The sequence below is a fragment of the Rhipicephalus microplus genome, unplaced genomic scaffold (assembly GCF_043290135.1).
Source record: "Rhipicephalus microplus isolate Deutch F79 unplaced genomic scaffold, USDA_Rmic scaffold_16, whole genome shotgun sequence".
Lineage (NCBI taxonomy): Eukaryota > Metazoa > Arthropoda > Arachnida > Ixodida > Ixodidae > Rhipicephalus > Rhipicephalus microplus.
In genome coordinates this window covers 9048510-9062933 of record NW_027464589.1, presented here as the reverse complement: position 1 = coordinate 9062933, position 14424 = coordinate 9048510, and the positions used below count along the sequence as shown (strand labels likewise).

The window sequence follows — 14424 nt, the reverse complement described above, 5'->3', positions numbered from 1 at the left end:
TTGGAATGATAAATGCGCAGCCTCATTTCAAAAACTCAAGTAGGTACTGACATCCTCACCGGTGCTTTGTTATTTCGATGGCAGGGCACCTACGATATTACACACTGACGCTAGTGGACAAGGAATCGGTGCCGTACTCCTCCAGCGCGACTATGCCTTTCGCAAGAAAGTTGTCGCGTATGCAAGCCGCACTCTGACCTCTGCAGAGAAGAGAAACGGGCGAAGACTGATGATGGTTATAGACAGATGAGGAAGATGACGGCCAATGAATTCTTACAATATATTGTGCTGCAGTAATGTTGGAATAAATGGCAGAAAATTTGCCCTCCCCTTGAACCTTTCCCACGTTATTTCTTTGCTCGAAATACCCACATCTGTGGCTTCTAATTGCCCATCTCTACTGCTGCCCCGCACCGTGCATACCAGGTTTGCTTACAGCCCACGCTATCGCAGCGCCACCATGCACCTGCAGAACCTGTCTACACTCGCCGCTTCAAGTGACCACATGGAGCGTGCCCTTGTTTGAAGCCACTACCTAGTACATTCTAGTACAGTGAAACTTTGATTGCACGTCCCCAGGTTTCATGACGAACCCCGTTTTATGACAAATCAGTTTGGTCCTGGCGAAATCACTAAAGAAGCAATGTATTGAAACCCTTGGTTATACAACGCAATTATACGCCGACCCAGTATATAACGACCACTTTCAAATTCAGCCAGAAAGAAACAACCACCTTTACTGGAATCAATCGTTATCGAAATATTTATGAGTGCAAAATATTGATACGTCATCATTAACACCAATGAATGCACCATAAAGGCGACGAAGATGACGATTGAACAAAAGCTCGTGTTGTTGTTGCCACTCCGCCATCTTGGTTCAAGGACACTGTGTACTCAGTGTACGATCTGTAAGTATATTTCTGCCCTCTGTCTACTCTCACCCCGTGACAATATAAACAGGTTTCCCCCTAGGTTGACCATTAGAAAGGTAGATAGACGGGATGTCTTCGTCCAAGGAAAAATTAATTTTCTTAGAAATTCATGCGCTTCAACATACGCCTTCATTGCGTACGGACGTGTCCGGGGTCATTACCTGGTTAAGCTCTATCCACACAGAGTAACTTCAGCCGGCCGCAAAGCTGATATTTTAACGTTTTCGGTAAGTGGAAACTTTTGACACACACTCGCAGTCACAGGCTTGCGCACGCGTAAGGGCGTGACTCAGCTGTTGGTACCGTGCAAAATTACTTTCACTTGACGTCAATGTTCATTATAACAGTGGGATGTCACTAGTTCCACTTCACAAGCTAACAAATTACAACGCGCACAGCTCAGTCGTGCACGAAGACATTGTGTGCAAACTCTGTGTCTGTTGCCATTATGTGATAGCAATGACACTGTGTCTGACTCTGCTGACAGGAGGCTGTTGGCAATGCGGTTTGGGTTTCGTTTTGATGCGCAGGCAATTTTCGAACTCTATGTATCAGTAGAAAGATGTGCATTGGGTTGGATTTCTTTAGAGGCAAGAATAAAGACTCGCTTGCACCTTCTTCAACTAAGTAATACTGCCTTTAGCTGCTGCTGGCAAGAATAATTTAATCCGCCTTTTTTGCTGAGGTCGTGTCTTGGGTTTATTCAGGCAGTGTGCACCAGTTTTTTTGGCAAGGCTGAGTGCCACTGCCTATACTCTTAGTTTCTTGATTATCTCCTGAAAGTCACATAATCGGGGTAGCAGTGTCCTCTCCTCAGTATTCCTTTCTCACTTCTTGAGGCATGCCAACCTTGTTCGAATGAATACACAACAGGAAAGGAAGAATAGCGAGAAGACCTCTCAGCTCTGAACTTCTTTCAGGCTTGTTGCATCCGCTTGTATTATGAAAGCATTTGGGTTAACTACAAATGTTTTGTTGCAGGCAGCTCGGCTGATGTGGAGGGGGAGGAGCAGGTCGTGACATATGACATGCCTGATCATACGGTTACTGTGACCAGCCTTGAGAGTTGTGACCTCTACGGAGACGTTCACGTTGGCAACAACCAGGCAGCCGATGAGGAAGATGGCATTACCCAAGAGATTGAGGAGAGCCGTGCCGTAGACAGCGATAAGCAGAGGTCAGTGTGCTGGGCAGCAATCTGTGGGCTGTAGTGACTTTTATTGCCATCTTTATTGTTTCCGCTGGAATTGTGAGATAGGGGGGGGGGGGGCGTTATTTCAACACCAATAATACTGTTATGCTGAAATGTAGACTTGCTGAACAAGCAAAAAGAAAGAAGGGAGCCCTTTCTCTTTAACATGGATGACTGGTTTGGCATTTCTTTGAATTAAGGTATCCCCTCTACCTAGAAAAAGATCCTTTTCTAAAGCTTGTGAGGGGAACATTCATGCATATGTCCACCTAATAGAAAAGCTGAAAGTGCCCGAAGATAGTGACACGTAAAGCATGCTTCATATCCATATTAGAATGATTTCAGTATGAACAGGCTAGCATGAAAAAAGTTTTGCTGTCGTGCTAGATATTGATTCTACTCAGATAGCTAATGTCAAGTTTTCATTCAAAATACCCTTAGAAACCATCAACAGGATGGAGTGTTATGGAGAGTCACAAAACACCTCTGTAGGGCCACTTATCTTTTGTTTGAAACAAAGGGAAATCGTGCTCTAGTGTAACAGGAAATCGAGGAACAATATGTAATGCACCAATCGCATGTAAATGCTAAAGACAATGATAAGGAGCCCTAAGAGCTGTGACAAAATGAAAATTCGGTATTGTAAATTACGTTCTCAAATGATTAGAAGGATGTGTCTATCTGGGCTAAATACCGTAATTACTCGAATCTAACGCGCACCTTTTTCCGGTTAAGCAAGTTCATAAATCGCATGGGCGTTAGAATTGAGTACGAAAAAAAACTGAATTCGGTCATTCCATTGCCACCGGCATTTTCGAAATGGCCGTTTCTGCCTACGTGTTTCCCATGTGCGGCACTTCGTACGTATGCTGAGGAGTTCGTCATCTTCTAGTGCATTAGCATCGATGGCATGGAAGGGCCAACTCCGAAAATGCGAGTGCACCACCATGCCGCTTTTAAAAGAAATGTCATCGCGTGTGCAGAAACGGACGGAAATCGGGCCGCATTGCGGTCGTTCAGAGTTCCGGAAACGTGCGTGCGGGACTGGCGGAAACAAAAGCAGAAGATTGTGTAGGTGTTCTGTAAGATTGTCGACAGCAAAATTTCACGCAAAGGCTTCAGTGGACCACAGCAGGGTCGGTTTCCGCAAATGGAAGAGCTGCTCGGCGAGTATGTGCTTGAGCAGCGAGCGGCTCGTGACGACAGAACTGCTCCAAGTGCGGGCTATGCAGTTAGCATTAAAAAAAGGCTAATGCGGAGCCAGTTGAAAGCGAGCAGGTGCTGGCTAACTAACTTTATGAAGAGGAAACGCTTTTCCCTCCGAAAGAAAACGGGCATATACGAAAAGTTTCTGGAGGAGTACGATGAAAAGCTTCACAGTTTTCAGAGGTTCGTCCTGAACTTGCGGCACAACAACGGCTACCTGTTTGGGCAAATCGGGAATGCCGATCAGACGCCTCTTTACTTCGACATGCCTGGCACCACAACCGTCGAGAAGAAGGGGGCGAAGCAAGTTCGCGTGCTGAGATCGATTCACGGTAAAACTACAGTGACTGATGGCAATGCTCTGTTACACGTCAGATGGGCACAAGCTTCCGCCGTACTCCATATTTAAATAGAAGACGCTCCCGAAAGGAGTCCTTTTTTCGAGTGGTGTGATCGTGCGGGCCAACGAGAAAAATGGGTGCACGTTGCAATCAATGTCTTATTTTTCTTTTTTTTGTCATGGAAACCGGGTGCGTGTTGCAATCGAGGGCGTGGTAGAATCGAGTAAATACGGTATTAGTACAAGAGCCTGCTCATGGGATGGGATATTCCACATTTGGCAATGAAAAGGTAGAACCATTGTATATTAGCACTTTTGAATACTTGCGACTTCACTGAGCGCTCGCCATCTAGCGGCTGCTCCTGGAAACAGCGCTAACAGGGTCAATCTTGAAAGGAGATATGTTACCACGTTGTGTGCTTTGAGAACTGGCTGCCTAGTTCCTTCATTTTTGCCGTGCCGCGCGCGGCATAGCTGTGGAAAGATGGCAACGTATCATTTTATGATTTCCCGAAGGATGCAGGTGATGCGCGACAGAGAACGGCACAAATCAGAAACATACGCATTGAAGAGAAAGTGACGGACACTACGGTATTTTGTTCTAATCCACTAATTCACTCGTCACAATATAATTCTCTTCGGTGAGTTCACCATTATTTAGCAAATGTGCATTTTTATAAATATTCGGGCTTCTCTAAGCGCGGAGTATAGTTTCATTTATATAAGCAAGCGCTTTAGAAAATTTGCTGCGTTAGGTTTGTGACTATTTTTCACATATGCTTGTGTTCTGCGCAACTCGTAGTGCTACTCATTCACAAATTAAGCTGCTCTAATCTTTCCCCCTGAACATTTCTTGATTTCGAATGTGGTTATATACACGCGCAGAAGCGGATGTATACAGTATAACTTCGTCACAACAGATCTTCATAGTGAAGAGGATATTGGTCTGTTGTAAAGGGAGTATAATAAATTCCTGTACTGTTACAACACTTTTATGTGAATGCATAAAAAGCATGTTATATTGAGAGAGAATTGCAAGTCACAAACACAACACGATTGACTAACAGATTTTTTCTTAGATCTTTTGAAAAATGCTAGTCCGCTTCATCCAGACTGTGTGGTGGACAGCTTTAAACACTATACGTGCCTCCATTGTCACAAGTGTGTTCACATCATCTGGACCTGTGACCTGTTGCTAGAAATAGTTTTTCAGCCCTTGAACACAGTCGAGGGCCTGAGAAGTTGACACTTTCTCAGTTACAGTCTCTGAGGTGCCGTCTTCATTTTTGTCTTCATCCTGCTGCTCTGTATTTGGCACACTGTGAAATTGGGCAACAATTTCTTCATCTGTCAGCAGCTCTGAGCTAACAAGGTCATCATCCACAGTTATGTAATCAGAAAACTGCTGGCTCCCGAAGGCCTCCTCAACAGCAGACAGTGGGATCTGGTTGGCCTTCCAGTGGCAAGGGGTCTGTGCAGTCACTGTCACCAATAAAAAAACCAGCATTTCTAAAGCAATTCTTTATTATTGCTGGCTGAATCTGTGCCCACACAGTTTAAAGTACATGCACAGTGAATCTGAGGTCTATGACTGAGTCGCTTTTGCTGTATGTCAAAAAGTAAACGCTCAGCAAGGCGTGAGCGATACCTTGACTTCGCTGGGTGCACAATGCCTTGATCAATAGGCTGCGCCTTTGACATTGTGTTAGGTGGAAAGTATGAGACTTTTGTAGCTTGAATGTTAAAGTGGAGCAACCATCGGTTGAAAGTATCCTTGGTCATCCAGGCACTTTTGTTCGAATCCCACTCCACGGGAACGTGTTTGTTGCACATACACCATGGTCTTTTCGGCTTGTCTATAATTAAGTGTTTGGTTTTCTCGCTCTCGTTTATTATACATCGAAAGAGAACGCTAACATGCGCCTTGCACGTGCTGCCTTGTCACGCCTTTTTGGCAAAAAAGTCTTTCCTGGCTTCAACTTATGAAAAAAGAAACGCTCGCATCAGCATTTAACACATCCCACGGTGCATAGCCTTCGAGGTGAACAGGAAGAACATCAGCTTTTCAGTCTGCAACTACTGTGTCGTCAATGCTGGCCAACTCCCCTGATAGACACTTAAAGGAGATTCGATGCCTCGATTCAAAATGGCTGAGCCAACCTTCGCTGCATTGAAAATGTTTTTGCTTAGAAACAAACGTAAGTTGCTCTGCACGTTTTCGTAGTTTGTAGCAGAAGTTCTTCACGGGGATATTTCGTGAACGGGCGTGGCGAAGCCACATCAGCAGCACCTGTTCAATGTCAGAATATTAAGCTTCACAGAGCCGAAACCTCTTGGGTTGTAATCCACCTGATACTTTCTTTGACAAGATTGTTGTCTTGGTGTTGGCAATGGTGTTGACCATCTGCTTCGACAAGCCGTACGGCGCGGCAACATCCACCTGCTTTTTTCTCTTCTCAACTTGCTCAATGATATCAAGCTTGTCTTTCGGGGATATCTGCTTGCGCTTCGTTGCTTCCAGTGGCTTACGACGCGTGGCGTTGGCTGATGTGTTCGGCTGATGTGTTCGGCTCCATAGGCTCCATCACACTGGGATCACATCCATAACGAACCGATGCACCCGATACACAAAGAAACAGCCGAAGCCGAACAAAGCACCCGCTGTCAGCGCCTGCCAAAGCAACGCACGTAACTTATATTCAGCGAAGGGCCGCTACTAAGCGAGTGCTTTCTATTAACCTTTTTTTTAATTTGGCAAAAGCATGCAAATTCTAAAAAAGTATCGCTTTAATGTTTTTTTTCCTGAGTTTATAAGCAGACTGTTTTTTGCTTTGAGAACACTGTAGTCATTAAAAATCATATATCGATTGTCATACGATGCATTGGCTATTAGTCGCAGTAAGCCCTGTTAGCCATATCGATCCAAGCCAAGTACGGTTGTTTCGAAATGGCCGCCACCAGTCTTGACACTGCAGGTGGAGTGTACTAGAAGTGTTGAGTGGCGTGACCGTGCCTTGCCGCCTGATCCCTTCCGCGTTGCCCGCAGCGGCGGCGCTGCATTCGAATAGTACTGAAAGAGCCGCGCGCCAGGTGCTGGAACTGCTATGCGCTTCGGCTCCTCCGTCGCGATTTCTCGATGCAGATTTCTTCACACCTGCCAATCATTCATGTCTAGCACGTGAAGCCCTAGCCCTTGAAGTATGACACGGCCATCTACTGAATTTGAGCTCCGTAAAAGCCCTTGTGAGAGATCGAAAATAATTCAGAAAGGGTGTGTCTTATACTGATTTCTTCTCTCTTAACTCTTTTTTCGTTGGTTAGGCGTCTACAATATTTTTACGTGCGTCCCGCGAAAAAGATGAAGGCGACAGCGCATACGCGCATCTGCACACTTTTATGCAGAATGCAACAACGAGAAAGACGAGGAACTCTCTCACCTGCGCGGTTAACAAAAAGACCGACCCGCTGCTGTTTTCTCAGCATCTTCAAGTACGACCTCTGTCTTGACGTCGCGACAATATTCAGAATAACTCGGCTGATTCATTGGAAGTTTGCTGTGCTGAGAAAGCTGTGAGATTAAAAAATAAATATCACACGCACGCAGAACCCGAAAGCCACAAGCAAAGAGGGGAGAGGAAGGGAATCTGAACCCCCTAAATCATGAAATGTTTTCTTAATTTAACTTTTCAGGGTATACTAAAATAGTTACAGGCAGTCACAGCGACCACCGATTGCCAAAGTTAGGCGTTCTGCCGCACACCATACCCCCTCAAAAAACAAAAAAACAAAAAAGAAATCCTGGGTAGCCCTGCGCCAATAGTTTACAGTTGGCGTAGCGGAACATAGCGTGTCTCTACAAATGTGCACTGTAGATTTCACATTTTTCGAGTATAAGGGCTCAAACTAGTTCAAGTCTAACGTAATCGGACGAGAAATGCTAAGGGGAAATGATCATGCTAAATAGTAGCTGTGCTAAGGGGCATTGAGTGTGTGTGTGTGTGTGTGTGTGTGTGTGTGTGTGTGTGTGTGCGCGCGCGCGTGCATGTGCGTGTGTGTGTGTGTGTGCATGCGCGCACGCGCATATACAAGGAAGGTAAATTTCTCCAAATAAGATGCACCACTGTCTGTCTACACCTTTGACGCTTATTGATAGAACTACGCTTAAATACAAAACATCGTCATAAACTTGCTCGCTTGCAATGACGTTACTCCAATAGAATATTTGGAAAGCACCTCAATTTAAGCTCTCGATACAAAATGAGAACTGGTTACAATAAATTTATGCAGATTAACAGAGGAGCTATATATACAATTGGCACTTTTTACTATGTTTGAGTGTTGTTTTTAACAAGTTTAGTATGTAATAAGCCTTTCAGAAAGCAATAGTTGTTATCTTCCACAAAACTAGCATCATAAAAAAGAGTCGTCACCAATTAATGTTGTGACAACATTACTTACGCTCGGGTTCCTCGTGAGACAATCGAGTGCATGTAGGCTCATAAGAGGAACACTGTGCTCTGGATATCATAGAGACCGCTGAGAAAACGAGCGCATGTTTTAATCATAGTTTTGACACTTCTCATCTCTTTGTAGTTCGCCAGTAGTCACCTATGATGTAATGCAGCTCAAAGCGCTGACTAAGTAAGGAGCTAGGGGGATCTGTGCAAGTTTCGATTAACAGTTTCTTTTCTGGGTCGGCAGGCTCTAGAAACAGTGAATGTATCGACGCAATGTTGGCGTGCCTGCATATTGTCGCGGGTTATAAATGACAGGGGGGTTTATTTAAAAACACGGACAGTAGGACTTGTAGAGACGCTCTCAGAGAAGGCCGCTAAGATTGTCCTCTTCTTCACTCTGCCGCGCTGCGCCTCTCGAGCGAATCCGCGTTCTTCGTTGTCGTCGCTATCTCGCCGCTAAATACAGCTATGCACGCAGCATTACCCTCCCGCCAGAGTGAGCGTCGTCCCGACGCTCAACAGGTAGAGATGCGGCCATCGAGTGTTTATATCACTGAGAGTGGTAAAGTTTCATGCGGACCACGTGCACTGTCTCAGGCAGACGCTGGCGACGTTTTGAACAGGAGGAGGCGTCGGGCACGACTTCGTACGTCACGTCGCTAAGACGACGCAGAACCTTGTAAGGTCCGAAGTATCGGCGTAGAAGTTTCTCTGAGAGGCCTCGTCGTCGTACAGGAAACCAAACCCAGACTCTATCTCCTGGTTGATAAATGACGAATCGATGGCGAAGGTTGTACCGACGTAACCGTTGGGCGTCAAGTTGCTGCTGATTCATTATTCTGACGCGGGCAAGCTGCCTTGCTTCTTCGGCGCGCTCAGTGAAGTCTGCGGCGTCTGTCTCTGAATCATTGTAATCGTAAGGCAGCATGGCGTCAAGCATTGTCGTAACTTCTCTGCCATGAATTAGTGCGAACGGCGTCATTTTTGTTGTTTCCTGGCGCGCCGTATTATACGCGAATGTGATGTACGGCAATATTCGGTCCCAATTCTTGTGTTCTACGTCGACGTACATGCAAAGCATGTCAGCGATTGTCTTGTTAAGTCTTTCTGTAAGCCCATTAGTTTGTGGGTGGTAAGCTGTCGTCTTCCTATGCGCTGTGCCACTGAGCGTAAGCACAGTGCGCAAAAGCTCGGCTCTAAACGCGGTACCTTTGTCTGTTATGACGACAGCTGGAGCACCATGTCTCAGAACAATGTTCTCAATGAAGAACTGAGCCGCTTCAGCTGCAGTGCCACTCGCGATTGCCTTGGTCTCCGCGTATCGGGTGAGGTAGTCCGTCGCCACTATAACCCATTTGTTGCCGCTGTCCGATGTTGGGAATGGGCCCAGCAGATCCATTCCGATTTGAGAAAACGGGGTTTCTGGCACGGGCACAGGATGTAATAGCCCAGCGGGTTTGACAGGTGGTACCTTGCGCCGCTGACAGTCAATGCATGTTCGGACGTACTGTTTAACCTCTGCTGCGATTCTTGGCCAGTAATATTTTTCTTTGCGTGTCAGTGTTCTTGTGAAACCGAGGTGGCCCGCAGTGGCTTCGTCATGGCAGGCTTGTAAAATTTCGCTGCGGAGAGCTCCAGGAACTACCAGCAGATAGCTTCTACCTGTTGATGAAAAGTTCTTTTTGTACAGAATTCCGTCCCGTAAACAGAATGACGATAAGTTCTTCGAAAACACTCTTGGTGCATTGGCGGCTCGTCCATTCAAGAATTCTATAAGCGAGTTGAGCTCCCGATCATCTTGTTGTTGCCGAGAAATAATAGCTGCATCAACAACTCCTAAAAAACCTGGGAAATCATCATCCTCTATAGCCGGTGATTCAATCGGTGACCTTGACAAACAGTCGGCGTCTAAGTGTTGCCTTCCGGACTTGTACACTACGGCCATGTCGTACTCTTGGAGCCGTAAGCTCCACCGTGCTAAACGTCCAGATGGGTCTTTCATGTTGGTCAACCAACAAAGAGAGTGATGGTCGCTTACGACTTGGAAAGCGCGGCCATATAAGTACGGGCGGAACTTCGCAACTGCCCAAACGACGGCCAGACACTCCTTCTCCGTTGTTGAGTAGTTGGACTCGGCACGTGTCAACGTTCTGCTAGCGTAGGAAACCACTCTCTCCACACCATCTTGGCACTGGACAAGAACAGCACCTAGGCCCACATTGCTGGCGTCTGTATGGATGGCTGTTGGTGCATTCTCGTCGAAGTGAGCGAGGACAGGTGGAGTTTGTAGACGCTGTCGCAGCTCGTTGAATGAAGCTTCTTGCTCTTCACCCCATACAAATGCGATGTCTTCCCTTGTAAGGCGGGTGAGTGGAGAGGCGATGTGTGCAAAGCCTGCTATAAATCGCCGGTAGTAGGCGCAGAGACCCAGAAAACGCCTGACCGCTTTCTTATCAACAGGCCTTGCGAACTTTGCGACGGCTGCTGTTTTATCTGGGTCAGGCTTCACACCTTCGCGACTGATCACGTGTCCCAAGAACTGGAGTTCTTCGAAGCCGAAGTGGCATTTTTCCGGTTTGAGTGTGAGTCCAGCGGACCGTATGGCTTGCAGGACTGACAGTAGCCGCTTTAGATGCTCTTCAAACGTGGCCGAAAAAACGACCACGTCGTCGAGGTACACAAGGCATGTTTTCCATTTCAGGCCGGACAGAATGGTATCCATTAGTCTCTGAAACGTGGCTGGGGCTGAGCATAGACCGAAAGGGAGGACTTTGAATTCATAAAGCCCGTCTGGCGTCACGAAGGCGGTCTTTTCTCGGTCGCGCTCATCTACTTCTATTTGCCAGTATCCACTTTTAAGGTCCATTGACGAGAAGTAGCGTGCATGCCGTAGCCTGTCCAAAGAGTCATCGATCCGTGGTAATGGATAAACGTCTTTTTTTGTAACATGGTTCAGCTTACGATAATCGATGCAGAAACGCAAGCTGCCGTCTTTCTTTTTCACGAGTACCACTGAAGATGCCCAAGGACTTTTTGATGGTTGGATAACGTCATCCTCTAGCATCTTCTTCACTTGCTGCTGGATTACCTCACGTTCTTTCTGAGCGACGCGATAAGGGTTCTGTCGGATCGGTCTTGCTGTGTCTTCTGTAATTATACGATGCTTAGTCAGAGGCGTTCGACCCACTCGTGATGTCGATGAGAAACAGTCCTTGAACTGGTCGAGCAGCTCCATAAGACGGCATCTTTCAGTCGGTGTTAGACTCGGACCGATATCAACTGGTGGTGTATGTGGAGGTGATTGAACTGTGGCTACCCCTTGCATTAGAAGACAGTCGTGAGAGTAGTCCAGCTCTTCGAGGTACGCCACAGCCGTGCCTTTACCGATGTGCCGGCGCTCATTCGTGAAGTTGGTCAGAAGCACGTCTGCGCGCCCATCCACTAAGCTGACAATACCGCGAGCGATGGCGATGCCTTGGTGAAAAAGAAGGTCAGTGATGCGTTCGACTATGGCGTCTTCATTACAGTGCACGGCACAACACACGGAAACAAGACTACATGACAGTGGTGGCACGCAGACGTCGTCGTCGACCACACGTAACACCCTGGGTTCTTGGTCTGGATCAGTGGTCACAGACTTGTCAGCAGCAAATGTGATCACACCGTCGCGTATGTTGACCACAGCACCGTGCTCTCTTAAGAAGTCCATTCCCAGAATCATAGGTTTGCAGCACTCCGGTAGGATCAGAAATGTGGCTACAAAAGCCACATTCTCAATAGTGAATCTTGGTGTACATTTTCCCGTGGGAGTCATTATCTGGCCTCCAGCACTTCGGATATAAGGGCCCGTCCATTCCATCCTGACTTTCTTGAGTTCGTCTGCCAATCGTTCACTCATTATGGAGAAGTCTGCACCCGTATCGACTAAGGCCGTCACTTCAACGCCGTCAATCGTCACAGCAAGGTCGGCAGTCACAGTTTTTTCGGCGAAGTCTTCATCGTCGTCTCTCACGTGTTTCGGCAGCAGTGGGGGTTTTTCGGCAATTCGACGGCTTGCAACCTTCCCCCCAGAGGTCGCTGCTTTCAGTTTCCCCGCCGTGGGCTGGGAGACCGACCTCTGACGGCGTCAGCAAAACTACGGCGGCTTGGTGAACCAAAGCGAGCCGGTGATGGTGACCGCGTCCGGAAGGTAGAAGAGCCTTCCCGCCTGCCAGCCTGGTCGTCGTCGATGGGGGCACGGCTTTCGTCGAACTGTCGGCGCGTAGCTGTAGGTGCACTACCGCGGTATTCAGCTCGGCGATGTGGGCAAAAACGGCAAATGTGCCCTGGCTCTCCACAGTTGTAGCAGAGTGGTCGACGATCCGCAGTGCGCCATATGTCGGTCTTCCGCATATAGGGTCGCCTGACAGAATCCTGCTGAGCCCAGGCTGCCACAGGATACGGTTCGAGGTACTGCGGCGCTGGCATGGGCGTGGGTCGACGAATAGCGTCTGCATAGCTGTATCCGTTCGGCTGGTACGATACTTCTGGAGCCAATGGACGACGCACAGCATCTGCATAGGTATACGAGTTTGGACGGTGCGGTGGAGCAGAATATTGCTGAGGAGAGGCAAACGCTTGTCGAAGTTCATGGCGAACTATTTCAGCGACGGAGGCTACTGTGGACTCCTGCTGCGGGGGCGCCTGTGACTGCAATGTGTATTTCGCGTTCTCCTTCGCGATCTCCTCACGCACGATCTGTCTAATCAGGTGGCGTAGAGCAAACTCGTCGTTTGCGGTAAGTGCGGCGGCGCCTGCAGCTGCGCCGGTGGCCGGGCGATCAGACTGTCGGTACCGTTGCTGTAGCGCACGCTCTATTGCGGTGGCCTCCCTGGTGAACTCGTCCACTGTTGTCGGTGGATTGCGCACAAGACCAACAAATAGCTGCTCTTTGACGCCCCTCATGAGATGGGTTAGCTTTCGAGCCTCGGGCATGTTGGGGTCCGCGCGGTGGCACAGGCGCACCATATCCTCAGCAAACATGGCGACGCTTTCATGCAGCTGTTGGGTGCGTCCTTCAAGAAGGCGTTGTGCGTTTTCGCGTCGGTCCGCGTTACCGAAGGTGTCAAGAAACCGACGACAAAACTCCTCCCATGTCGTCAATGTTGCCTCCCGGTTTATAAACCATGTCTTCGCGCCGTCTTCAAGGGCGAAGTATACGTGGAAGAGCTTTCCATCGAGACTCCAGTAGTTCGATTTAGCTACCCGTTCGAACTGCTCAAGCCAGTCTTGTGCATCTTCGTTCGGCCGGCCATGAAATGGTTCAGGAATGCGCATATTCTGGACCGTCACCTGTGCAGGACTCCTTGCCATTTCTTGAGTAGGGGTGGTTGTCGGAAGTGTTGCTCCCTTTAAAAGGCCAAATTCTGGTTCAAGACCTTGAAGGCGACGGCTTGAGCGGTGCACAGGCGTCTCCACGCGTGGCTGTCTCGTAGGGCTGGACTCGGGGCTTCTCACAGGGGTGCTGATCATGGGGTGGTAGTACCCAGCACCTCCACCAGTGTCGCGGGTTATAAATGACAGGGGGGTTTATTTAAAAACACGGACAGTAGAACTTGTAGAGACGCTCTCAGAGAAGGCCGCTAAGATTGTCCTCTTCTTCACTCTGCCGCGCTGCGCCTCTCGAACGAATCCGCGTTCTTCGTTGTCGTCGCTATCTCGCCGCTAAATGCAGCTATGCACGCAGCAATATTTACTCCTGCACCATGGTGCGTAGCTGGTGCGTCCACTGATAAAGGCTCAGGAAGGCATTAAACGTGCTGAAAACAAGCAATTACACGCTTTAGCAGGCTCGGGCGCGCTCGCTCCCAATGCGGACGTTTCCTGGAACTTCAGTACCATAAAACTACAGCGTCGCCGCTACTGTCACCCGCCGGAGAATCAGCCGAGATGCGGCGCGGCCACCTCGTTCACCCCACTGCCCCCTTCTAGTACACTGTAGTATTAGAAGTGCTGAGTGGCGTGACCGCGCCTTGCCTCCTGATGCCTTCGGTATTGCTCGAAGCGGCGGCGCTGTAAATACAGTTAAACCCGCTTATAACGAACCTCGATATAACGAATTCTTCGATAAAGTGAACTTTTTCTATTTCCCGTAGTTGCTCCATGAAGCACATACATTTGCGACCTCTATGTAACAAAGTAACAGCGGGAGACGACCTTGATATAACAAATTTTCTCCACAGATAATCTAGGAATTTTGCTCCTCATTTTTTCACGAGCATGTATCTTCCGCGGCTGCCCCGCCGGCGACAAAGC

At 48.1% G+C, this 14424-nt stretch overlaps 1 protein-coding gene across 3 annotated transcripts in view; it reads left to right on the top strand.

Moving 5' to 3' along the window:
• vito (nucleolar protein viriato) overlaps nt 1-14424 on the top strand; it is a 157428-nt gene that overhangs the window by 100826 nt on the left and 42178 nt on the right. For 2 of the 3 annotated variants that reach the window (XM_037417986.2, XM_075883356.1), the window contains exon 4: nt 1917-2112. The exons of the other annotated variant lie outside the window; for it this stretch is intronic. In XM_037417986.2, coding sequence (XP_037273883.1) covers nt 1917-2112 — 196 coding nt within the window. The remainder of the gene's footprint in view (nt 1-1916; nt 2113-14424) is intronic. 3 annotated transcript variants of the gene reach the window in all.